At 35.6% G+C, this 27,037-nt stretch overlaps 1 protein-coding gene across 8 annotated transcripts in view; it reads right to left on the bottom strand.

Annotated features, from left to right (window-relative positions):
* Window positions 1–27,037, bottom strand: part of RALYL (RALY RNA binding protein like) — a 367,535-nt gene that overhangs the window by 51,285 nt on the left and 289,213 nt on the right. For all 8 annotated transcript variants that reach the window (XM_064706292.1, XM_064706298.1, XM_064706296.1 and 5 more), the window contains 2 exons: window positions 20,939–21,014; window positions 3,148–3,180 (listed from right to left, as the gene is read on the bottom strand). In XM_064706292.1, coding sequence (XP_064562362.1) covers window positions 3,148–3,180; window positions 20,939–21,014 — 109 coding nt within the window. The remainder of the gene's footprint in view (window positions 1–3,147; window positions 3,181–20,938; window positions 21,015–27,037) is intronic.

Here is a 27,037-nt window from a genome sequence, read left to right as displayed (position 1 = left end):
TGAACCTTTCAGACTTTTCTGCATTAAACTAATTTGATGTGTTTTCAGTGGTGGATATTTACCAAAACTCCTGCCTCTGATATTAAAGTCTTCCAGGCACTTTGAGCATTTGCATGACTTCTTTTTTATATTAAACCTACGTGAGCATGAATGCTATACGACATGAAAAGGAAAGAAAATCCAGACACCTCTTGGTCTTGCTTATGTTGAATATGAACATAAACCCCAAAATGTGTGGAAATAACATTTCTGGAGAGGATTATCCTATGCCCTTACAGGCCGTCACTCAGTAGTCTGCACTAACAAATACCTCAGCCTTCCCCAAAGATTTTATCTCCATCACTAAGAGGCAAAAGAAGACAACACAATATCAAATTCAATTTTGTACTTTAGTCCAAAATCACAGTATTGCATTGTTACTCTTATCTGAACAGACTGTATTCTTGATGAAGTTTTGCTTCTGAATGCTACCATTAGAGACTTTCATTAAAGATGTTACTATGGATTCAGTGCAAAATTAAACCCCTGCCTTGCACATGGAGTAAAGGAGAGTGGGTTTTTCTTCTTTGCTATGCACTTTGCATAGAAAGAATTATAAATGGAATTGTCTTTACCAAGGGAATACAGGCGGTGTTCTCTGCCTGCATTTGAGATGTGAAGGACAACAACAAGAGCTGGGTTCTGCTTCTCTGTGGCTGCTTTCTGAGGGTGCAGAAAAAATGCAACATTTTATCAACCAATTTTCCTCTGTGGGATCTCTTATGGGACGATTGCAGCCCTGCACATACACACAGAGCTCAAAAACCTGTGGCAGGCTTGAGGTCTTAGGTTGTAACACTTCATGTTCCCTTCCCCTGCCAAAACAATTAGCAGTGGAAAGGCACCAAAAAGTCATATGCTTAGGCACAGCAAAATGAAAAACCTTAATTAGGTCCTGCAGGCAGCATAATGAGAATGTGGAAAAAAAAATCTGTTACAGAAGATAGATGAATGGGAGGCTGATGTACAGGATCAAGCCATCTGGAGGCAGCCAAAAGTAATTTAGATTGGTGTTTTGACAAACTCTGGCAGCAAGAGCTATTATAAGGGCACCCATGTGTTTGTTTAATAGTGGTTAAGTCAGCATTTCTTCTGCAAACATTACTGTATTTTAAAAGCCTGGTAGTTGCAGCTCTCTGGGCTAAACCTTCAGATACAGATCCTGGAACAAGAACTCATTCTCTGTAAAAAAGAACTCCCCTGTTTTTGCGGGATTAGGAGAGTCTCTTTTATGTGGTACCAAGGAGGTGGATGTTGCTTTGGGCCCCTCCTTAGAACATGGTGGTGTAACCCTCTGATGCCCTTCTTGGGGGTAGAGGAAATACAGAAGTGAAAGGCAAAAGCAGCGCACAGGGAATAATTTTGAGAGGTTTTATATATCTTCATTATTGTGAACTTGCATAAAAGAATTCAAGTACATTACAGGCAAACTTTTGAAATGTTCTGGAGAAAAGCTAAGTCTACTTGTGCATATTAGAATTCCCAAGAGGAATCAGTTTTAGAGAGAAAGTCATATACAATAAATATGTGGACATAATGTGCGTTTACATAGTGGCCACCAATCTGCTCATATGAGAACAAACCCAAAGCCAAAACACAATGCTTCCTCCTAGGCAAATAATCTAAAATTGCCAGCATGGTTCTTCAGATCACTATAAGAAATAGGATTGACTATTTTTTTGGCAAATAATGTAACTGCTAACACTGTATTTTTATTTGTTTGCCGAATTGTTGTACTTAGGACTTTTCTTCTCAACGAAAATGGCATGCAACTTTTTTTAATCTTAAAGTTGGTATTTTCAAATAATCACTTCATTATGAGAGTGGAGGCCCAAAAAAGCCAACTTAATAGAATGAGTTACAAATTGGAGTAATGTTAGTTATTAACAGAAGGGACTGAATTTGATAGCAAATTTGGACATTTCAGAGCATGCAAAACAAGAGCACTGTACCCTCCATGCCCCCTCCAAATATTTTCCAATAATTTTTAGCTGGTAGAAAGTAGAAACAACAAGCAATTAATCCAAACTGTACTCAAACAAACCATAATTACTTCATGCTACAGAAACCAAGATGTATCTCTGTCCTGTTTGTGCTAATTTGTAGAGTTCTTTTGATCATAATTTACACACTTTCTTGCTTGTTAACTTTACTCTGCACTTCAGAATTTGAAGTTGACTTCTAGTTCTGCAGTTAGTACAACAATTTGGAAGTCACTGATAATTACATGGTAGAACTAACCCTTCAATGGATATTTTGTATGGGATCTTTTGATTGCACTTTATATTCTTGATAGCACAAAGTATGGTGTGAACAAAGGAAGATAAGAGTAAAGATGCATTAAAAAGACACTTCTGAAGGAAAACAGGGAGGGAGAATGTTAGGACACTTTGGAAAGCTTTAAAGAATGAAGCTGAAAGGAAAATTGTGCATGAAAAGTGAAACTCAGACTCAGAAGTAAAATACAGATAATTACCCCTAATACATATATTAGTCTACATTTTCTAGAAGAATAATATATTTTAGAATATGACACCTTTTAAAATAATTTTTTTGGTATGATGAGTTATCATTTTAAAATAGAGAACATATAACTGTTTAAGTGACTCTGACACTATGAAGGCTATGGCTGAAATATGCAAATCAGTGCAGTGATTTATAATCAGGCTAAAATGGATTTTTTTCTGTTTCATAAATTTTATTTTATTTCTATTATTGAAGTATCACAATTTTTTAAAGGACATTATCAATTACTTTTTCATGGTTTAGACAAGTGATATAAATGATATTTAGAATGGTTTCTGAATAAAGTCAGTTAAAATAAATTAATAAACCAGCTACCTTTTAATGCAACGTTTAACTCCTATATGTATTTTAGTGTAAGTTTAGTTTAATCAATAAAGGCAAAACATACTTAGTTTCTTTTTGAGAAGGAAAATATTCATGGCTTCTCACTTTATTAACTAAAAACTGCATTTTATAAGCTTAAGTAAAATAAATAACCATCATGTTGAAATAGGATGTGTATGCTTAATATAATCTCATAAATTATATTGTATCATTGTTAAATACATAAACATCCATGAAAATATACATATTCTTACTTACCCAACGGACAGGAAAGGCTCCTTTGATTCAAGTCTGTCAAGTAAATAACAAAAGTTTTAAATATAGGTATTTATTGTATTTAAAAACAATTATGCACTGAATTTAAAACAGCTGTTCTCAATGTCAAGTTTATTTAATTGCACAATTTAACAATCAGGCCCAATAGAAGAGCCTGATTAATTTTAGCATTTTAGTAGGCGCTTTTAGTATTCCACTTTAGTTTCCACTTAACTCCAAAAAAATCCCATTTACCCAATGGAACTTTGATCTAGAAATCAAATATTTATGAAGTAGCACATCTAGGCCCTTTGAATTTCACAGATTGAGATGACTTGTGTAGATATTTGAATGGAGCGTAGAGTGGAGTGGAGAATGAACAAGAAATGCTTTGTTCTTTTTGCTGCCTTTTTTTTTTTTCTTTTTTGTTGGTTTCCAGCATCCTACGCTTGTATGACACGATCACTTTATCCTTATGAGAACTTCTGTCCCATTTGGGGACAGAAGTTGGTATTGTGCTGCGTCTGGGTGTCACTGTTTTGGTAGATCCAGAATCATGCTCAGTTCTAAACCCAGTGGTTCAAATACTTTCCCACTCCCTGCTGCGGCTGCTGTGGCTGTGAGGAGATGCAGCACCTGCACTCTGGCAGGAGCCTCTTCTGGGAGTTTCCATCCAGCCAGGGCAGATGCAAGAGTCCTCATCTGTGTTATCAGGCAGTGCTCCTGCTCTGGTATCTGCAACTGGCTGCCCTTTTTCTTTTGGAGTGTTCTGGCCTCAGTGAGTTTACTGATATCAGCTGCTTAATAAGGCCATAAATTAAATGCTTAGTTCCATACATTATATGAAACTAAGCATTTAATTTATGAATCTGAAGCCAATTTAGATCCACAATAAAACATTTGAAATATAATTAATTTTGAACAATTATCATTAGTTGTAAACAAAGGTACTCTAAATAATAAATGCTTTAAGGAAAAAGTTTCATGAAAGTCCTTTTTGTAAAGAAACTGAATACTGTTGCAGTTATTATTCATCCAACACAGGTTTGGGCAAAAAACCCACAAACCAATAGACCAGTTTAATTATTACCATCATCTAAAATCCAAAACATTGAAAACACAGTCCCTTTTCTGTTGTCCTAATTATTATAGCTCACAATTCTCTTTCTTTCTGGGGTTGAAATCCACATGGAACTAGAAGAATAGAAGAGGAAACACTGATGGCTTCGCATATACCTGGAAGCACAAGTAGAGGCCCAAAGCTGCATGCCCTTGTGGTTGGTGCAGTCCCAAGAAAATCTGAGCTTGGCATTCTCTGTGCTCAGGCAGTGCTGACAGAGAGCAATACAATGGAGGGTTTCATTCACCCTTCTCCTGCAGGCTCTGTGCACTGGTGTCAAGTTTTGGTTTCCTCTTTTCCTGCTCAGTGAAATGAATCAGTCAGGGGAAGCACTCAGTGTTTGGCTGGAGAGATTAACTATAGGCAAAATGACCAAAGAATGAAAGCCCTAGAACATACTTACATACCTCATAATACAGAAATTCTGTAATCAATAGCACTGCCCTGATGGAGAATATTCTGGTGGATTTTACTTGAAAACAAAGTGTGAGTGGTAGAATGCCCTGTGAACAAAATACTGCAATTAAAAATCTATTTGAAGTCCGTTCTCTAGCTGGAATTCAATTTGATTTAAATAGTGCTGCCCTAGGTTTGACCTCTCTCTATATTTGACTAAATGGTTTTAGATAATTTGCTGAATTACTTTTAATTAGTTCAAGTGTTCCTCATAGTAAAGGAATACAATTATCAGTTGGCCTTTTGTTTGGTAATTCAGTATATGGCAAATTAATATAAAGGTTTAAAACTGCAACACAATATGAAATAACATCTTATATAATCTTTACTGATGACATTCATCAATAAAACTTTTAACCTTTCTTTTCAACCTCATGTATACTGACTTTTCCAGAGTTTTGAGGAATTCTTGGAAAATTAAATATGATATTGCAAAAAGACCAATTCTGATAAGTTTTGAGAAGGGCTGTCATACACCTCCAGGAAAAATCTTAAAGCAGGTGTCTTCTTTGCAAAAATATACTTTTGTGTCCAAGAAATACTAAGTAGACAGTAAACAAAGGGAATCATGTTTTAATTATGTAGGAGTGGTAGTGAAGCAGAAGAGATTGAGATATTTTCTTTCTTTCCTGAAATGGTTTTCCCATCAGAACAGATGAGTTTGTCAATATGCCAAGGCCATATACCAGTTTGAATAGGAGGGAGGGAGGCTAATCAGTAGCATGACTGGTACATGGCAGACTGAGGTGGTGGTCCACTTTGATTTTCAGCTAAGATTTTCCTTATCTACATATAATAGATAAGTTTTTCAGGAGGAAAAAGAATTTTTTACACTGTCAGTTGCTCAATTAAAACCAGTCACTGCAAAATGAACAGACATAGGCAATTGATTACTACCCATTGACATGCTACAGTCCTGTCACACTGTGTTTAAAATAAGAATCCTACAAATTTCCCATTTATTGTTATTCCCCTTGCACCCTGAGAGACATCTTACAAGTCCGAATAGCCCAATTGTGCACTTCATTATTTTCTTTGCTGCTAAGGTTTCTTATATGAATGGCAACTATCTAAATTCCATCTTTGATGTGGACTGAACATTCAGATGGACAAATTTTCAAGGTTTACAGACAAACATACAGGGAAATGTTACTAGGCTAAGGGTGTGTGAATTCCTCTTTGACTTGTAAACAAATCAATGAATGACAGACCCCAAAGTAAATTCTACTTTCTTGCATAATTGTCCTATTAAGGTTACAGGCAAGAATTTTTCTGCATTTGAGGCCTGACCCAAGATACATAAATCTATATAATTGCTTGTTAAAGAATCCTCTCCTCTCCTTCCCAAAACTGTGTACAGGACAAAGTGAATAACATTTCTAACAATATAAATGCAGTACACAGGCAAATGGATTTTAGCCAAGGATTCTCCAAGGTAATTAATTACCAATCAATATATTCTTCCTTGTGGTTGTCATATAATTTCATCTTTAGGCACTTAGTAGGAAAAACACATGGAATTTAATGAATTTGTTAGGATTCTTATTCTGACTTTTTGAAAAAACAAAACCATCTGCCCTGAATCAGAGAAAGGGGTCAGGAACTAATTTTTTTTTCGGATGAGTCATCATTTTAGGTTACAACCTTCATATCAAAATTCCTGAGGAGGATTAGCTGACTGTGTAGCTGACACCACACATTTTCTATTTGACTATAAAATGCATTAATAGTGACTGCAGTTTTCAAGGGAGTTGGGAACGTTTTATTCAAGCAACATAGGAAAGTCAGGACAACTGTAAAGCAATTTGGTCTTCAGTATAGTGTTAGTGTGCATTTAGACTAACTGATGTGGCTGACTTATTTACCTGCAAAGTATGTCTTTTTCGCATTGTGCAGCTTTAGAAACCAAAGAGTTAGCAGGACCAAAGATTTAGCAGAAATATGCATAGTGAAATAATATTCAGATTTATGGCTCACCCTGTTTTTCAATACATTAAATTTTAAAATGATGAGAACAACTCAAGGGATCTTTCAAAAGAAACAAGTTTCCATTCACATAATCAAACATGGATGCATTTTTCTCTGAATGTTGTGTTTGTGATTTGAAGTGATCAAAAACCATCTTTCTTCAGAACTTTTTATGTAGTGTTATATATTGTCATTTAATTTTTTTAAAGCATGTGCATGATAAATTTTGCTTCCTCCCAATATTTCTATTCAATGCAAGCAAGCCTAATAAAAGCATGTCTTAATTTACAGAAGAAATATAATTTCATATAACTTCTGCTATCTATTGAGTCTGAAAGAACAATTGCTGACGCACACCAGGTCATCCTTCCTTTCTGGTTTCTGTGACTTAATTTCAATCCAAGATAATTTTCCTGGATATTGTCAGTAACTATTGTCAAATAGAATAGGATAAGAAACTCATTTTGTCTTCTGAAGCTTCCATAAACATCTTTATAAATGTTGACAATTTTTATCAAGAAACTCTGTCATGTTATGGAACAAATAAATAGTAGAATGTCTGCATAGTAGATCTAATCTATCAGAAGTGTTTCAGAAGCAGAGGGAATGGAAGAATAATTTACATGTTTATGTCAATTTTTACAATTGACCCAAACAATTTTAATAAGTTCCGCTCCCGTCTGGTGGTTGACATTGCAATTGATAACTCAGATTAGAAAAGCAACAACAACCAGCTGTTGTTTTCATGAACATTGCATAATGTCGTATACTATGTATTAGTTTTTGCAGTACCTCAAGAATTTGTATTTGACAGACCTAGGTGCTTCTGTTATTTATTGAAATATAAAGATTCTAGCACAAAATAAAATACATCACTTAAGCCATGGGTGGAAGCTAACATACAATGAGCTCAAACTGTCATTTCTCAGTGCAAACTGATTCCTTTGATGCTTGGTGGATAAATTATAAGACAGATGATAGGTAAGACTCAGTCTCATTTTTAAAGCTCTTGATATTGCCTGATATGAGAGTCTCATAATCAAGCTGAGAAAATAAAATCTATCCCCAGCATGACCATGAACAAAGAATTATGTCAATAGGAAAGAGAGCCACATTAAATAATAGCAACACTCAGGGTTATGATTCATTTAATATTGGTGTGCATAAAGCATTTTAACAAAGATGTTACTGCATGTAAAATAGGTACCATAAAGCTGTTTTTTAATCATCCAGTGAAGAGAATTAAAATAGGATTTTTTTTATAAAGTGAAGAATTAGTATTAATTCAGTGTGATGAAATTTAAAACAGAAAAGCAGAGTTAGAATTTGAGAACAAAAACTGTTTTATACATATATGAAATGAAGGACAACTAACTGGATGTTGCAAAAAAATTTTAAAAGAAGAAGAACTGAGTAACAAGAGACTCCTAGTTATGGGGATGTATTAAAACGTTTTTTCTCAGAGCTGGTTGAGAAGCGTCCTTTAATCAGTGCATGCTTCTTCTCTTCTAGTCTCAGATCATGGTTAATCAAAGTTCACAACTGAAATATTCAAGTGTACTAAAACTAAATTTTACTAATTACTGAAGAATTTATTCAATAAGAAAGCTACTACACTAGTAAGCACTCTAGGGATAAACAGATTATCAAACAGGATTATCCCTTTGGCTACCAGCCTCTCTCTATGCAGATCTATACATAATCCTTAATAGATGTATAATACATATTTAGTCCCTTCTGAAAGTATCACAACACATTACACATTCTGACTGATTAAAAATATACATTTTTTAATAATATTTTGTGACTTTTTTGACTTGGTTAATTATATAAGATTGTGAAAAACTTAGATCACTTATTGAAGCACCAACTTTTCTCCAAGTCCATGAGGAAAAAGTTGTACCCAGAAGAAACTAACTTCCCAAGACATCTTTAGGTGATATGGATCTTATGCAGCTTAATTTTTTGTGACAGAGAAAACTGAAATTATAGTTTGTCCCCATAAGACAGCTTGATTTTCTGTCTAGGAATGCTTCTGCTTAGGGTTTGGTTTGCATTCATGCACTTACTCTGCACTTAACATGCTGCAAGATGGAGGGGCTTTTAGTCTTTTCAGTGTTTTGAAGTGAAAGGAATGGAATTTTGGCCCAGTATATATATAAACATTATTTTTAAGCACTTTACATGTCTGGAAAACAGAAAATATGTGCAAGGTTTTTTAATTAATTAAATTAAATTAAATTAAATTCCATTATATTTTTAAAAAACACTGCAAAAACCACTGACTATTGTTGCAGTGCATTTTATGTAGCCAGTTCTACTGAACTCCTAACCCCAGGACAGGGTGGTGCCATAGCACTATCTGTAGGAAAAGATTTTGAGGGAACACTTAGCACAGGATGCTGTTGATAATACCTGATGTCAGCCTGCACTGATGTGTAGCATATGTACCATTTGTATCAGATGTACATAGCAGATGACCAAATTTTGCTAGTTTCCTAGAAAAATATGCATCTTACATCTTTTATAAACATGAAATTCTTGTCATGAGTACAAGTTTCAGGAGTCACTAGAATTTTTTTACCCCATGGGTAGCTAGGATAGGAACCTTTTCACCACTTTTTAGTAAAAGGTAATTAATAATGTTTGGGGTTATCTTTGAAGCTTGACAGTTGAAAAACTGAATAAAAGGTATCTTTATGTACAGGGAGGAAGTGCTTTAGAGAGATTGCCTCTTCCCTGTGCTAACTTTCTCAGCAGCAAGAGGCTAGGATGAGACTTGAACCAGCATATGCAAAAGTTGGTTTTGATATACCAATAGAAATGTACATTGTCATAGTGGATACTGAATGTATTACTGTTATAACACAGGATGGAAAGGTTTTGGGGATGTAGTAGGAAAGGGTAACATGGAGAACTCAAGGGAACTAAAGGAAAAAATGAAGTAGTTTCCCATAATGTTCTTAAATGGGTGGCCTAAATTTTAGGCAGCAAGAAGAGAGGGAAACCTAAAAGCTCTAAGTAATTTAAAAGCTTTATCCTATCTGATTTTACAAGTTGGATTTTGCTGCATCATTTTTTAGGAATCCAAAACTTGCAAAGATAACATGAAGTGTGGCATGGATTCTCATAGTTGACTAAATCCTGGTAGTATGTCTGAGGAAAACTAAATTGTGATTTGGAGTGAAATTGATCCAGACTGCATTTGAAAACCTTCTTAGGTAATAATGGATTCCAGTTTCCTCCCATGCCAACCAAGAGAAGTCTTCTGTAGCCAAACAGAGTTATAAGCTAAACTGTGTTTAACCCATACATCACTGTATGATGTTTCCAGTCATGAAGCAATTCAAACTTGGATTCATAGTGCGATTCTTGCAAGTTTCCCAAACTAAAAATGTGCTCAATTTAGTACCTTTGTTAAAGAAAGCAAAAGAAGCAAAACCTGAAGCATGAAAACAACTCCATGATGCTGTCAATTTTTCTTCGCTTTTTCCCATGATTTTTACTACTTGCTAAATTTTGCAAAAACCTATGCTCCAAACAAAAGACAGAATTTTGAGAAAAATGTAATGTTTTAAGTAGTGTGCCTTAGACATCTCTTCCTTACAGGTTTAATCATTCTTTGCATGAAGTTGATTTCACCTGACCCTCTTCTGCTCTAAAGCAGAGTAAGAACACTCAGGTCAAGATGTTCTGATCTAAAACCATCTAGAATATCTTCTTCAGGGTGGGTTGAACAAAACAGTGTTGACTGATCTAATGCACACAATCAATACTACTTTGCTGCATGGCTATTTGCAGTCACAAATAGATGAAGGTTAATGCAGGCATTGCCTTTGGGGATCCCAAGGGTAGAGGCTTAATATCCTTTTCCCCTCAATGTCAGGACTAACACTTTAAAGCAGTTACAGGAGGGTCACTTCTCTAACAATGTAAGATTCATGTTTGTCATGCTGCTTCCTAGAACAACCTCACTCATGCAAAACTGAAAAATGCAACATACATTTTTATGACAATAGGTATTAGAAAATGGTCATTTTTTAGGATTCAAGTCACATATGATTATGAATACATTTTTTACTTTTCAATAAAATAGCCAATGCTTTTCCCAGAAGTTTTGGAAATACTGGCATGCAATACCAAAAGACATGCAATTTGTACCCTATGCTTTAAAAAACAAAATTACATTTGACATTATGAATCAACAGCACTAAGTATCAGTTCTGGTAGGGTGGATAACATATTTTCAGACAGTATGCTCCAAGACTAACAGACTTCACTGAGAAATAAAGCTTAATGGTAATTTTATTTTTATAATTCACTGCATAATAATATATTGCTATTTTCCCTCTGTGTTTCACACAGCCTTCATGCTATTTGTAATTTTACTTAGCAATCCATTTTCTTTCCAATTAAGTATACTTTAAATTTCTTCTTCTAATATAATTCATAAGACTTTAATATGTGCTATAGTGTCTTGCTTATCCAACCTTCCTTATTATTCACAGAGTACTAAATTTATAACCCAGCATCATATTTCTGTTGCTCTCTGTAAGTCACTTAAATGGTGCACCTCCCAGACCAAATTACAGCCTTCTGTATAATTAGAGGTGTTACATTATGTGAGAACCAACGCCTAATTGCAGGTCCACTAAGTGGTTCTCTGAAGCACAGCATTCTGCATCTCTGATTACTGCAGCAATTAAGGGTTTACTAAATTCCTGAAAATGAAGAATTCCTCTGTTTATTTGCAATGCCCAGGCAAGCCCTTCTCTATTCTCTGTCATGAGCATAAGACTTAATAGGATAGTTTCTGAACAGCAGTGTCTGCAACTCTTGATACTGTTTCCATGATGCCTTTTTCACTAAAACTCAAATGTAGAAAAATACCATGTTGTCAGTTTCTGATTTTTTAATATGTTGAAGGCACTGGTCTTTTTATCCTAACTGAAATCCAGCAGAACACCTACAGGAGACATCATCTTCATATGGAAGACAACATGTTGAGACTAAAGGGATTATTTCTTAAATTAAATGCAAGAATCCATGCAGTAATAAAGGGTAGAAATCTCAAATGCAATAAGGGATAAGAATAGGCCTCAGGCTGTCAAGATTTAAAGTAAATGTGTGACTAAAACTACTATTTTTGTTTGCCTGCAGGCAAACCCATCAATACTTTGGATCTTTTAGGAATTTACTTTTTGATTTATAAGCCAAAATTTTTTCATTCATATATAGCAGCAAAAATTCTCGGGTAAGAAAGGAATTATAATTATTTCAATTGGTTATGAAAGGAGTCATAATAATTTCAATGCCATCAGAAGACTGTAGATATGTTTTCTGTTCTACTGTGGTATAAACAGTGATTAAAAACCATGAAAAAATATATAAATTTACAGTTAGATACTTTATCTGTAATATACAGCTTCAGGTTTCATAGCAGAAGTAAAAAATAAGAAAGAAAATTAAACACCAGAAAAAACCCCAACAATAATAAGTGAACAGCCTGTTCTCCAAATTTGCTAGTCTCTGAGCATGAATGTGATTATGGTGTCTGGGCTTTTGTGGAAGAACACAACATCATTCATGTGATGCCATATATCACCTTATGCAAGAGGAGGAGTACTGAGATGGGAAGAGGGATGAAGCTCCTGTGCAGATGTGTACAAGCTGGAGTCACATCCTCTTAAAAGAGGAAAAAAAACCTGAGGAAATACTGTATAAATCTAAGGGATAACTTGAGGGAAGATTTTTACAAAGACAAGTGCTAGTCTTTACACAGGACCTGCTTCCAAATGGATCTGTGTCAATGTCATCATTTAAAGACTGATGGTGAATAAAAGCAAACAAACATGAGCAAAATGTAAGATTTATCATGTAGTGATAATCTGAGAGGCAAAACCTGCCCTAGTCTCCTTCTTAAGGGGCATTAGCAGTATTTTTAGAATAGTGAATAGGAAGATTTAAAAAAAAAAGTTTCGTTGTCCTAGCTATTATTGGATTTACACCACAGGTTAGGAATAATATGATTGAATGAAGAAATCAAGATGCCAGTTGCATTTTATATATTTTGGTATTTTTATTTATCTTTGATTTATTTCAAAATAAACAAAAGCAAAAGGTTTTCCTGTTGATAAGGATCTGAAATATCTTTCTCTCCCTCATTTTCTCCCCTCTCTAAAGCCATGAAGTGCTGCACAATCATGCTCTGAATCACATGAAATGGCAAACCTAAACCTTTGTCTGCCTTTCCCAGTCCCTCTGAGCACATGTACTGTTTTAAACATCTGTGGGATAAAACCGATTGCAATTACAGCATCATAATTTAGGAATGAAGACTTGCATGTGCTGCTTTCCATCAGCAGATTAAAAAAAAAAATATTCCTGTGATATTAGTTACTTGACATGGAGGTCTTTTATTGAAAGAAAACAAACAAAGTTTCAAATTGAATCACTGGGTCTGCTGTTGCTTGGTATTTGTGCCTTTTAAGATTTTTAATGTAATTGAGAATACTATTTAAATTCTCAACACAAGCAAAATTTGTACTGTTCAAGTAAAAATATGAAACTAAATTATATTTTTTCTGTACAGTGATGACTGTTTCAAATGTGACCACCAGCAGCATTCTTTGATAAAATGAATGTAAATAATATCCTGCTGGACTTAAAATCTCTCTATTTAAGCATATCTAGAAATGTGGGGATTTTTTATGGCAGCTAAATCTTTTGTCAGGAGAAGAGCTGCAGAACAACATTTATCTTAAGCCCATTCCACTGTACTAAAATAAATAACCTTTCTCATAAAGAAAAATAATCAAAAGCATCAGGAAGATACATTTCTGTGGAAAAAGAATCACTTTGATTCAAAAGAAATATCACACTATATTGTCTTAATTTAATGTAGTCATAGAAAAATTATGTTCCATAAGCATAATTGTTTTTCATTCAGCGTATAGAACAATGTAGGGGTTTGTAACCACAATTTAATGTAAGACTAAAGTGTCAGAAAATACTTTATAAGGTTTGTTTTCTGTTTTCTGGCCTATGTCTTTAGAGTCTTGTAGATCAGTAACAATGATGGACATACAAGTTCATTAAGAAAAAGAAAATATAAAGAAAAATGTTGGAAATCTAGGACAGTATTGAATTAAGAAAGACACTTATGCCTGCAGTAACTTTTATTATATGACACGTTTAAAAAGATTGATAATACACTATCAGTGGCGCAGTATTGCAGTAATGATGCAAAATCCTGAAGTATTCTAATGGAATGGTAATTCTTGTTTGGTGCAGAACTTGTTGAGTTTATATTAATGTTTTTGAGAGGGAGGAATGACCTCAAGAAGATTCCTATACTAGAAGATAAAATCAAGTTACTCATCAGTGTCCTTTTCACACTTTTTCCTGAAATGAAGGGTGCTCAGAAGTGCTCAGAAGAGCAACTCAAAATAATGGATGGCTGTGAGGCAAACCAGACCACACCAAGCTCTATAAAATATATTTACAATAAACTTAAGAAGCAGAGGGCAAGTAGAGAAGCACTGCAAGCAATTCTTTCAGCTTCTGCTATAAGACTGAAAAACCAAAGGAAATGTAAGGTGTACCACATAATTTAATCAGTTTTGTGTTTGAGATTATAAAAGTAAAATGTGCTGAGGAAATTGATAAAATATTTGTGTCACAAAACCCCACTGACATAAAAAATAACCATAGCATGTAAATAAAAGAATATCCTTTTCCAGGGTACTTATATGAGCTATTTAAATAAAATAATTTGTTCCAGAGGCCATGGAAGTTATGAAATTGTAAAGTAAAGGCTGTTTAATGTAGATAATTAGTTGTAAGTTAGATCAGGCATGTTAAATATACATTTCAATTGCATTACGAGACAAAGTGATTGGTAATGGGAAATCATTGTGCTATCTAACACCACTCAGAGAGTGCTGAACTGTACACCAGAAATTTCAGAGAACAGCTGGGAAAAACCTTGTCCTGGAGGGAAGCCTTTGCAGGGTCACTGTGTGCTACGTCTGCAGTGCTGTGGGAACTCCACACCAGAGGCTGGTTCTGGTTACAGCCAAGCCAACACAGTGAGAAAGTATTTCACTCAGGTTTTCCTGGCTTTCCTTATCTATTCACTAAATCCATTCTGTTAATTGTCTCACTCCAGGATGTGCCTCAGCAGGATGGATCTTAGGCTAGACAGCTTCATTCCCAGACAGCAATAGGAATATTGGAGGTCTGGGGATGGAATAACTCCGCACTGAGTCTTCAAGATGTGGCACTGGGGCCTGCCAGTTTTGCTTGTGGCACTCCAAAGAAGCTTGAAGTTTGGCAAGGATGAAAATAATCCACATAGGGATTACTTTTCTTGGATAAAACAGTTTTGGAAAAGTTTCTAGTCAACTATAACGCTAAATTGTGTAAAGCAGAGAGATTTGCTAGATATCCTGGCAGTGCCCAGCAACTTCCCTTTCCATTTCTCTTCCAAATCCTAGTGCCCTGCTTTACCACGTTGTGCAAATATCACTTTGACCCTGGGGATTTACCTAGTAACTAGATTTCTCAGAAAGCAGACTTGGATGTGATATGGGACCCTGCACTCTCAGTTGTACCAGTATCACCACACTGGTTTTGATTTCCCCTTCCCCAGTGTGATCTCCAGCAAATCCCCACCACCACCTCATGCAAAGGAGAGTCTGCAGTAATTGTGCTCATTTTTATGGCAATGAAAACGGCACCCTTATGGTCAGCCTTTAGCACACTGCTTTTGTTTTTTCAAAAGACTGAAAAGTAGGTGCCCTTGTCATCCTCCTCAAGCCCTCTCAACCTTGTTACTACCAGAGGGGTGCCAGATAAGGCTTTTAGCCAGTTCCCAGGATGTCAGTCATAGGGAAAGGATGTGCTTCATGCTCTGAGGGAGGGCCAGCCACGGGCAGCATGTGTATGGTGGCTCTGCTCCGCCTGTCCTGGGACTTGGGTCCACTCCTTGAACAGCTGGGAATGGTTGCACACCATCAACAGCCTCCAGAGTCAGAAAGTGAAACAAAGGCTTTTGAAATGGAGAAAAAGCTTTCAGGTATGTATTTAATATGCCATATAATGTGGTAGTGGACTGAAATGAACAACAAATAATTAAAGCATTTCATTATGAAGAGAAGCAGAATAACAGTCCATCAAACTACTTAAGGTTGATTCTGCTTTGGTATACTGGAGAATAGACACAGGAAAAAAACAGTAAATGGGCTTTCATATGGTGACACAGAGTTGCTTTAGTGAAATACTGATCAAAAACACCACTAAATTAAAAAGACAAACTGTGATGTTTTATTTTACCAAAACATTGCCTCCAAAGAGCGCTTTAACACATTTGTGTCAGCACCTTTAATCTTCACCTTGTGTTTCAAAGATCCTAAGGTGTGCCGCTGGTTCAATTAATTTTTGCTGGAGGCTACACCAATACAATGAGATGCAAAGCAATTTTAAGATGCATATTTTTTTATGCAGTGATTTTCCGCAGAAGTGGTGTGCTAAAAAGAAAATTCAGAACAATTTTGAATCTTCTGAGATTTATGTACCCCTCAATGCAATGCAAATTAGGATGGATGATGATGGAGTTTACAGCTATGTTAGAATTTAACTGATTCCCAAGCACTACTCTAAGTACATTTTAAGATATTCAATGAGCATGCTTAAAATTATTAATGTGTTTAACAGCTTTCTGAAGCAAAGACTAAATGTTCGCAAAAAATTTTTAAGACCTAAACAAAACATGGAAGTCCTTTTATTATTTAGTTATATCTGTCTTCCACCTTAAAAAAATTTGTGTGTCTCACATTTATGTTCATGCTAAATTTCACATAGGTAAGATTAAATGAGGTTTTTTTCACACAGATCATAAAACTAGAAAAGTAAAAATAAAGGAATGTAGATCCTGAGCTGAGATATTAAAGAGGATTATGCCATTACAGGAAAAAATGAATCTAATGACTTGGCCACACAAGCAAATTATGAGGATATAGCACATCATAGACATCAGTTGCTCTGTATTAATGACTTATGTGTATATCCACCTATAAATGTGATACAAACTTCTTTTCAGAAATGCAAAGTTCTTTGAATACTTTTGAAGTCTCAAGTACTTCACAGTAAATAAAGTCCTGCAAGCCTGTTCATCACGCCTGCTTGCTTTTCTTAAAATTGTTCTTTATGTTGTCTCACATATAAAAAAATACCATTAAAATTCATTAACAAAGGAAACTGAAAAGTTAACAGTTATTATCCTTAATACTGTGTGTACACAGTCGCTGTTTTCCATTGGCTGTCTACCTTAAGACAGAATTCTTCTAGGCAATTTTCCTGAACATGCTTATGAAAACTGAAAAGTAAGTGTCCAACTTTGTTTAAACAACTGTCCTAGTTTTGTCCAGGGCAGAGTTGTTTTTCTACAGCAGCCAGGAGTGGTGGTGTGTGTGTCTGTGGTCCCAGCTGCTGGATCCAACTGCTTGAGCCCAGCAGCTGTGGGCTGCTGTGTGCTCTGCTGAGAGGGCCTGGCCATCACCCAAATATTGTTGAATAACATTTACACCACTGCCAGGGACAGAGGAAAAGGACTTTTGTTCTGATTTCTGGAAAGAAAGGCATTCCTTTTCCAGTTGGGAGAAAGTGTGGTGTGGTGTGGTGTGGTGTGGTGTGGTGTGGTGTGGTGTGGTGTGGTGTGGTGTGGAAAAATTAGTTGGTGTGGGCCACGGGCTTTCTGTGTAAATAGTTTTTGTCTTATACATTTGTTATTAATATTTTTGCTGTTACTGTTTCCTTTTTTTTTTTTTTAATGTCATTGCTGTTTGCAGTAAATTGTTCTTGTCTCTGCAATTTTCACCCCTTTGTGCCTCCAGTTCTCGACTCTATCGCTGGAGCAGGAAGGGAGAAGAAAAGGCGTGTGAGCGAGCAAGTGGAATCTCATTTGGGAGAGTCTCAGAGGGTACTAAATTGGGAGTGTCTTTGCTAAACCATGACAATGACTTTATAGCACTTATCTTTCTACATTAAATTTACTGTCTTGTCAAATAAGGAAGTTATATTGCTTCAGCATAATATGCTCCTGATTTTTTAACCAATTTATTAATTTCTTGGTCTTGATAAAGTGATTTCTAATAATGTGTTTTAGTACATTTCTTAGAATCAAAGCTGGTCTCATCTAATAATTTTCTGAACCTCTTCTTCTTAAAAATAGGCATAACACCTTCCCATACCCACTGTTTCTTTACCTTACAAGACCTCCATAAGTTTTTGGAAAGAATCCCTAATAGTCCACACACAGATTCAGCTAGTCCTTTGAACACACTACTGTGAATGTTATCAGATCATTTCCATCAAATTCACTTAGTCAAACATTGATTAGACAATTTTTTATTGCATACCCTCTGGTAAAAAATGATTTTCTTTAATAGCTGGTCAGCTAACCATTTTGATGAAGTGAAAGGAGTCTTTTCTGCATCACCTGTTCTCTTTTCCTCCTAACCAAAATCAGAGGATGTCACTCTAATGACAAATTTTTGTTACCTTTGTTCTTTGTACAGTTCTTTACTTTAACCTTTCTGACATCCTGTAGGATGACTCTGCTCTTCCTTTCTACTTCCAGTCATGGCATTTTGATTCCACATTTTGTACAATTCCTTTTCAATTTTTAGAATGTTAGAGAAAGTCGATGCTGTCATATTATTCTTTTGATTTTTTTCTGCTTTGGGAGAGTTTTCTGTTCTACCTTAAGCAGACTCAGTGCAAGATTTTCTGCACTTCTTTTGTCCCTCAAATTTCTTTCCAAGAATCTTTCTATTCACCATATCTCTGAGCTCATTTAATTCTGTCCTTTCTGAAATCCATTATTCTCGTTCTACTTACAGTCCTTCCTTTTAACAGTGACTATTTTGTGACAAATAAATTTTTTAACCAATGACTCTCGTAGAGCAAATCAAATCTACTGTAACCACTTCCCTCTTATCTGTCTCAGTCTTGTGGGCAGATCCTGGCCAGCAGCTAAGCACCCACATAGTCACTGACTCACTCCCCCACCATTGTCCCCTATCAGGATGAATTAGAGATCAAAAGGTAAAAATCCTAATTTAGGATTGAGATATTTGCAGTGTAATAGGGGAAAGGGGATGGGAAAAAAAATCCAAGTGATTGCCTTTGCATTACTTTCCACCTCCCATAAGCTATCCAAGCAATCTCCAACAAACAGCTGCTTTGGAAGAAAAACCTTCCCAGTTTTTATTTCTGACTAAATGAGAGAATATCCTTCTGGCCAGGTAGGATCAGTTGTTTCAGATATATTTCTTCATAACTTCTTGCCCACACCAAGCCTATTAATTGGCAGAATAGGAAAATGAGAAAATCATGAGGCTGTGCAAACACTGTTTAGCAACAGTCAAAACCAAAACACTTAGAGGATTCTATGAAGAAAGTTAACTCCATCCCAGTCAGACCCAGTTACAGTGTTCTGAAATAAGTAAATGTTCTCAGTGTTGCCAAAACATTATTAGTCACTGATTTCGCATAATAGATTAAGCGACACTGGGATAATAAATGTTCCGTGTTATCATACAATCATAGAATGGTTTGTGTTGGAAGGGACCATACCATAGAATGATAGAGAGAATTGGGAGGAACCTTAAAGATCATCTAGATACAAGCATCACACCATGGGCAGGGATTCCATCCAGCAGATAAGATTGCTCAGAACTCCATCCAGCCTGGCCCTGAATATTTACAATGGGACACCCACAACTACCCTGGGCAATCTGTTCCAGTGCCTCACTATCCTTTGAGTGTACAATATCTTCCTAAGATCTAATCTCAATCCCTCCTTTTTTAGTTGAAAATTGTTCCTCCTTTATCCTATCACCATCTGCCCATGTGAAAAGGTGTTCTATTTTATAAGCCCCCAGTAAGTCCTTTCTTGTGCTCAGTACTCCAGATCAGGACACTGTACTCCAGGTAGGGTCTTACAAGGTCAGAGCAGAGGGAAAATTAAGATGAAGGGAGAAATGGAAGGATTCTCTTAGTTGCTCTTAAAAGCCTCATGATCTTCTAGAGAAAGAGTTTGCACGACATCCATGAAAGGACACAATCTAAGATATTTTTCCTCTTTAAAATTCCTTTAGAACTTTCCATAGGTCTCTCCTATCCCTATACTTTCTGTAGAACAAGTATTTATGAGAAAGTCTTCAAAAGCTCAGAGGTAGAAATGAATATAAATGCCAGAAATCACAGAACATCTTTGAAAATCTTTTGAAATACTGGAACAGGGACAGAGTAGACCAAGGTTACCAGGAACACCTACAGAGTTTAGTAGTTTGCAGCTGAGAGTAATGATGAAACAGGGATTCTCTTCTCCAAAAATAATATTTCTATCACTTCAGCTGAGGACAGCTATACGATAAAACTTCAAATCTCTTCTATATAGCATGGAGGCTCAGACCTAAAATGCTTCTGGTTGTCTTATTCTGAGATGCCACCCTCGAATTTCCATCTGAAGCTTTCAGATCAGACAAGGCATGAAAAAGTACTGCTCAAGTGTGTCTGATTTCACTCCTGAGGTGTTTCTCTCAGAGCCAGTCTACCTACATTTCAGCTACAGTAGGAATCAGTCCTAATTCCTTCCATGGATCTGCAGCATAAATTCTCTACTACTTTTATGAGATGTAAGGTTTATTGAGCAGAAATACCTGTGGGCATGGTAGCCCTAACAATCTGTAATGCTTCACTAAACATAATTGATTTTGAAAAAAAAGGGGATGTTTCCTCAAGTTTGTAAATGCTCTATGACAAAAGGCACCTGGGAATAAGAGAAAGACACTATCAATGCCCTCCTGAACAGTCAAGGAAGAAATACAGTTTTTATCAAAACTTGGTTCTCACCTCTGACAGAAAAATCCGTGAGAAACCAATTTTGTTGCTCTGAAATTGTTAGTTATTTCACTGATAATTGCAAATAAAAAAGTCACAAATATGAGGCCAGAGCCAAGCAACGAATCGTAAGGACTAAAAGTTGAAATTATGCTCAATTAAGAAAAACTAAAAATTATTGATAACAGTACTAGGAGTGGGAGAATTAATAAGTACTTAGATTTCATTATAATTTTGGTAAGTATTGCACACTTCAATATTTATTGGTAGATACAGTTTAGGTTACCATAATCTTTCTGATAAAAATTGTATTGGAATAAGTTAAAGTGAAATCTCACTTGCCTGTAAAGTGCTGAAAGTGGCCGCTTGTTACCAGGTTTTGGTCTGTATGGTTTTGGTTCTCCTGCCATGTTGATATCTGAAAACAAACATTTGATATCAGTAAGTCAAACATCTGGAAGTTTGCAAAGGCACCTTCAAGTCACTGAAAATGAGTAACGGGCAGTAAAAATGGACAGCATAGATAAAACACCGGTCTAGTTTTAACCTCTTCTGAATTGATGCTGTAAAACTTCCAGAAAGATTTTTACTGTAATGCATGAGGAATTTAGGCAAAAATATCAGTTATTGTTAATAGAGAGAGATTAAATTTTTTAAACACACGAGTTTCTACTTAGCAAAGCAAAGAGGTATTTCTAATACAGAAAATTTGGATGGTAACTTAGATGGTGAAATAAACTATGATCTCAAATCAAAATCTGTTGAGGAGGACTGCAATTGTTCTGGAGAGCTCCCTTTTAGGATCTAAAGAAATGCTTACTGATCTTTAACTGCTTCTCTTTCATCCACTCAGAAAGTATCTATTTCCCATCCCAAATGCATCACTCCTTGGAGAAAGAGAAAATCTGATTTGCAAATGTTTTCTCTTAAGCAGATACTTATTCTTCTCAACAAGATCAGAAATCTTGTGAAGACTTTGAAGGTTAACTTATATTCTACCTGTAAATTTATGCTTGAAATATAAAAGAAAGTCGACCTTACATAGATATAAGCTTGATATGGATATATAGATATACAGCTTCTATAGAGATATACAGTTTCTATAGACACTATTTTTGTTCTCAAATTTGTCTTTTCATTGGAATCATACTCAAAGACATACCAAGAGATAGATGTCTCATTATGATTGCTAGAACAGTTATATATGGAGAAAGAAGCGGAGACCCTTCTGAGGAGAATACCTTCTGGAGCTTAGGAAGCTGTCTGTATAGAAACAAACCTATATTAAAAAGCTCTTCCATTCTGATTAAATGTTGCAAAATCGACTTTACACTGAACCATATGGATAAGGTGAAACCTTTGTTTAGGAAACAAATTTCATGCAATTTCAGGGATGCTGCAGCTAAATCTCTTCTCAGCTTCAATAATATAAAAAAAGAATAAGAAAATCATCAGAATTACTTCAGTGTAAAATTGCTGTGACAGAACATCATATCCTATTAAATGTGGAATCACGTGGTGGTTGAGACTTGCAAGAAAACACATTTTTTCAGTAAAGTCTGTTTTTACCTGAAAAGTCTATTTTACCCTGAAATTGACTGTGGTGGAAAGAGATGTAGAAAGATAAGGTGTAGGAGTAGGGATAAACACAGTTCAGTGTTTTAGCAGTGATGCTAAAGGGTCAAACATTTTTTATTTATTATTTTTGACCTCAAAAGATGCAGTAAAAGCCTGAGACTTATTGACTGGATATTTTTACTTCACACAAAATTAATAAAAAACTCCCAATGTGACCTATTTTAATAATTAGAATTATTGAAAATGGATGTCCTTTAGACTTCTTTTTGACAGAAAATATTTTGCCGATAGAAATTTCAAACTTCAAATATTTAAAAGAATTTTTAAAAATTTGCACTTAGTTTTGGTATTTTGAGCTCAGCAACATGTATTTAAAATTATAAAAGAACCTGATATGAAATGCTTTTATGTAGAAATATATAATATACAATACTTAAGTAACATTTTCCTATGTAAAATATTTTGGTATTAAGTCTGACTACAGTTTCTTCTGTAGGAGCTGTATTACATTAAATCATATTTTTCATAAAATAATAATTTTCTTGTTTCATCTACCTCTCTGAAATTGGAGAAATATTTGTAAGCAAATTTCATGCCTCCTTGAAATGCTTTCCTTCCCTAAATTTTAGCAAGTGATTTATTAAATATATATTATTTTTGTCTTGAGTTCATCTATGATGCCCTTATTGCAAGATATATAAATTCTAATATGATGAATCAGCAAAGTAAATACCAAGCATTTCTGAGAACCACTGAGGAATTCTGATAGCTCTGTTGCATTTCCATCAGTTCCTGGAAACAACAGAATTGGAATAAAATTTTTATCCTGTGACCTTTGCAATAATTAGACCTTTTCATACTATTTTTATACGTCATTTTAAGGTCATTGACTGTGTTGGCTTTCATCATCTCCTACTACAAGTTGGAATGATTTTAAGGATAAAAATGTAGAATTATAATCTGCTCTTGGGAAATATCTGAGGCTATGGTATCCTCTTCAGAATACCATAATCTTCACATATTTTTTGTCTATCTGCTATTGTTTCAGAGTTACATCTTAAATGTTCTTCTCCTTAAACTCTTATTTACAGTTTTTAAAAATTTTTTTCATATTCTCCTGGGACAGATCAATACTATCATGATGACTATTCTTATAGACCTACATTTGCAGCTCTACAAAACCCACTTTTAAAAAGTTGAGTAGTGTAGAAGGCTAAGGGCTGTTAGTTATGTGTTCTCTTTATTTCCATCAAAAATGTCAGAAAGGTGACACTGTAAGAGGCACAGTGGCAAAGCTGTTCAGAATCACTTAAGATTCCCTCGCATTTAAATAAATCTCTACTCCTTTATACAGATAGTAATAGCCCAAAATTCTCTTTAGCACAGGAAATAGTTCTTAGAAAAGCTGGGCACATGGGGCTTTTCTGTTAATATGAAAGTGATTGAATAGCTCTGCAACTCCCTAAGCACTTTGTAGCAAGTTAAGAATGGATGTAGGAAATGCTTTGAAAAGTTAGAAAAGATTTTCACCCCATTATTTTTTCAGCACTGTCTCTTCCAGCCTCAATTTTCTAACTAAGATTAGAAGTGAACTTGTCAACATTTCGAAAGATAGATTATTTCTATCCCAACTGGAAATCTTGTGAGATAAGCTGCTCTCTCCCTTCATCCATCATTGGTTTCACAGCAGACATTTACATCTACTAGATCATAAACTCTGTGTCAAATAAATTTGCTGTCAGCAGCACAGAGATTTACCTGTGCTAATGATTCCACCCCAAGGAATGCAGAAACATATCACTCCTAAAGCTGTCAAATTAGCTACTACACTTGTACATGAATATGTACCAGACAACTTCCTTCACAAGGGACACAGACATTCACATTTCTTCTGGAGAGGCATTGATTTGATTAATTGGCACCTGATGGATATAGAAATAGCTCATGGTCACACTCAAAAATGTATTAAATTGGTAGATTTTCTACTGAAGACCACGGACGAGTGGCATTCCTTGGGGATCAGTATTGGGACTGGTGCAGTTTAACATCTTTCTAGGCAACACAGACAGTGGCATTGAGTGCACCCTCAGCAGGTTTGCCAATGACATCAAGCTGTGTGGACACTGGAGGCGAGGGATGACATCTAGAGAAACCTTAATAGGCATGAGAAGTGGACTCTTGCAAACCCTATGAAGTTCAACAAAGCCAAGTTCAAGGTCCTGAACCTGGCTGTGGGCAATCCCAAGCACTAACACAGGCTGGGTGGAGAACAGATTAAGAACAGGATTAGGGGGTGAAGATGAGAAGCTTGATGTGACCAGGTAATGTGAGTTTGCAGCCCAGAAAGCCAGCTGTAACCTGGGCTTCATCAAAAGCAGTGTGGCCAGCAGGGCAAGGGAGGGGATTCTGCCCCTCTGCTCTGCTCTCAAAGCACTGTGAACAGCTCTGGGACTCCCAGAGTAGGGATGTGGGCCTTTGTAAGCAAGTCTAGGGAACGACCATCAGGATGATCAGAGGGATGGAGCATCTCCCCTATGAAGAAAGGCTGAGGGAGCTGGGGTTGTTCAGCCTGGAGAAGGCACAGGCACCTTTCCTATGTGGGAATGGAGCAGCCCAGGGATGTTGTTTTCTCAGCTTTTATACTAGAAATGATCACTTAGATATCAATATCAAGATAAATTCATTACTGAAATTCAAAATACTATGGAAACACTACAAATATAAAAATGAATATGCAGAAAAACAACACATTGTAATGCAGCATCCTGGTCTTGTGTGTTTTCAGAATCAAATGAAATTACATTTTTTAAGAAAAGAAATTAATTCTTAGTTCTATACTTTCCAGTTATCATGGCAGAGCTTAGTCAAAGAATGAGATTTAGATTTCATTCAAGATTGTGTGTCATCAGCAGAATAGATCTGATTTTGAGCATATTTTTATTGGGAATTGTACTGAAAATGCTTGGTGATTAATGACAAAACATAAAAATAATTGAAAAAAGACATAATTACCATTTCAGAAGGCCACTCATTGAATTGAGAGGCTACATAAAATTATCTGAAAAGACAACTCAACACAGCATGATCTACATTTCTCCTATCGCCATTTCCTACCACTGAAAGCCTACGTCCTCCAGACATGAACATCCCACTTTTGGAGAAGCAGTATCTGCTAGTCCTTGTGCTTTGCTCCCAGATTCCCTACCAAAGTAATCTGAGAATCTGGTCCTGAAGACAACAACTGACTTAAAACAGGCTTTGTAAGTGCAAGCAATGATACCTAAAGAGCATTCATACCTTAGGAGTATTTCAGAATTTCTTGGTATCCTTACCCTTCAGATTCTTTAAAAAGTGTTATTTGAAAGAAAAAAAGAAAACAAAATAATTTTTTTTCACAAAAACAAATGTCATAAAGAGGAAGCTTCAACAGGCACTAACTCAATTAATGAAAACAGGGATTCTGAGGCTTTCTGCTGACAATCCAGAGCCCATGTCTCGGGCTACATCTAACCTACAAAATTAAGTGGAGACCTTTCAAGGCACTAATACTCTTTTATCTGTTGTGTTAAATTGTTTCTTTGCATGACTTTTAGCCACAGTTTACAAGTACTTTCCTATGCAATTTCCAGATATAGGTATAGAATGGACATGACCTAGAAACCACTGCAGGAATTTTACCCCATAAAAGGGAACAGATCCACGAACCTATAATTAGTACCTATAATTTGATCTTAAGAATGTGACTTCTGAGTATGGGCTCCATGTCAGAAAGATTGGAAACCAAAACCCGGAGCCAAGAGAACTCCAAGTACCTTCAGAGCTCAAAAGATGATTTTCTAAGACATGTTTCATCAGGTGTTCTTCCACATATTCTTGTGAATGGTTACAAAAATAGAGACACTCCTTGAACAGTTCTACACTCATTTGACTTAAATTTTTGATTTAAAAAAATGGATCATTGTGTACTTCCAGATAAGCTGGAAATTGACTAATATTTAATGGAGGAGATGGTAATTTAAATTAGGATATAAGAAGGAATTCACAAAGTGAATGTACAATCCATACCCAGAGGGAGGTATTGATAGAGAGAGACCAGGATGCATTTGCTCCTCTTTCAGATGACAAAAAGTATTTGGAATAGAAGAGAAAGACCAAGAGGTAAATGCAATTTAGAGAAAGCTTGTAGCCATATGGTTTATAGCATAACTGTACACCAGATAAGCCAAGGCTAATCTATCTTTCTTTTATACTCTTCCATCTACTAGTCGTATAAATTTCCCTGCTGCCTGCTAAACAAATTTTAAAGAAGCCATATGACATTTTTTATATCATAAATTTACTTTCTTCTTCATATGTTCCATTGATTACATGTCATCTCCTCCCTTTCCCCCATCTCTAGCATGTGAAAAAAGCAGAGAGGAAAGGACAGCTCTCTGTTCTCTTCCATTATGTGCTCAAATTGTACAGCTGTAAAGACGAAACTTTCCAGAAAATTGAACACAAGCTCAAATTGATTCTCAAGGCTAGTAAAATATTAAATGGAGTTCAGGGTCACAACTTTTCCTTTTCCATAATGGTATTAAAAATTCTTGTGGGACTCTCAGTATTTGGATTTTCTCTTAGCATTGAAATAATTGGAAGCCTTTTTTTGTACACAGATGACAGCTATTGTTAATGCTTCATACAGAAAGAGCTTCTTGTTGAATAGTACATGAAATTGCTTTGTTAAACCATTTTTTCTTTCATTAAATACTGCTAAAATGAAATGAGGCTATAGGATTATATAAGCTATCATTCTTAAAACCATTCAGTAGCAAAAGTGTCAGGAGTTGTCTTGCAGGAATTTTTTCTGTTCCCCAGGGA

This window comes from Zonotrichia leucophrys, chromosome 2 (genome assembly GCF_028769735.1).
Source record: "Zonotrichia leucophrys gambelii isolate GWCS_2022_RI chromosome 2, RI_Zleu_2.0, whole genome shotgun sequence".
Taxonomy (NCBI): Eukaryota; Metazoa; Chordata; class Aves; order Passeriformes; family Passerellidae; genus Zonotrichia; species Zonotrichia leucophrys.
The sequence above is the reverse complement of the archived record's forward strand: the minus strand, read 5'-3'. Positions and strand labels throughout refer to the sequence as shown.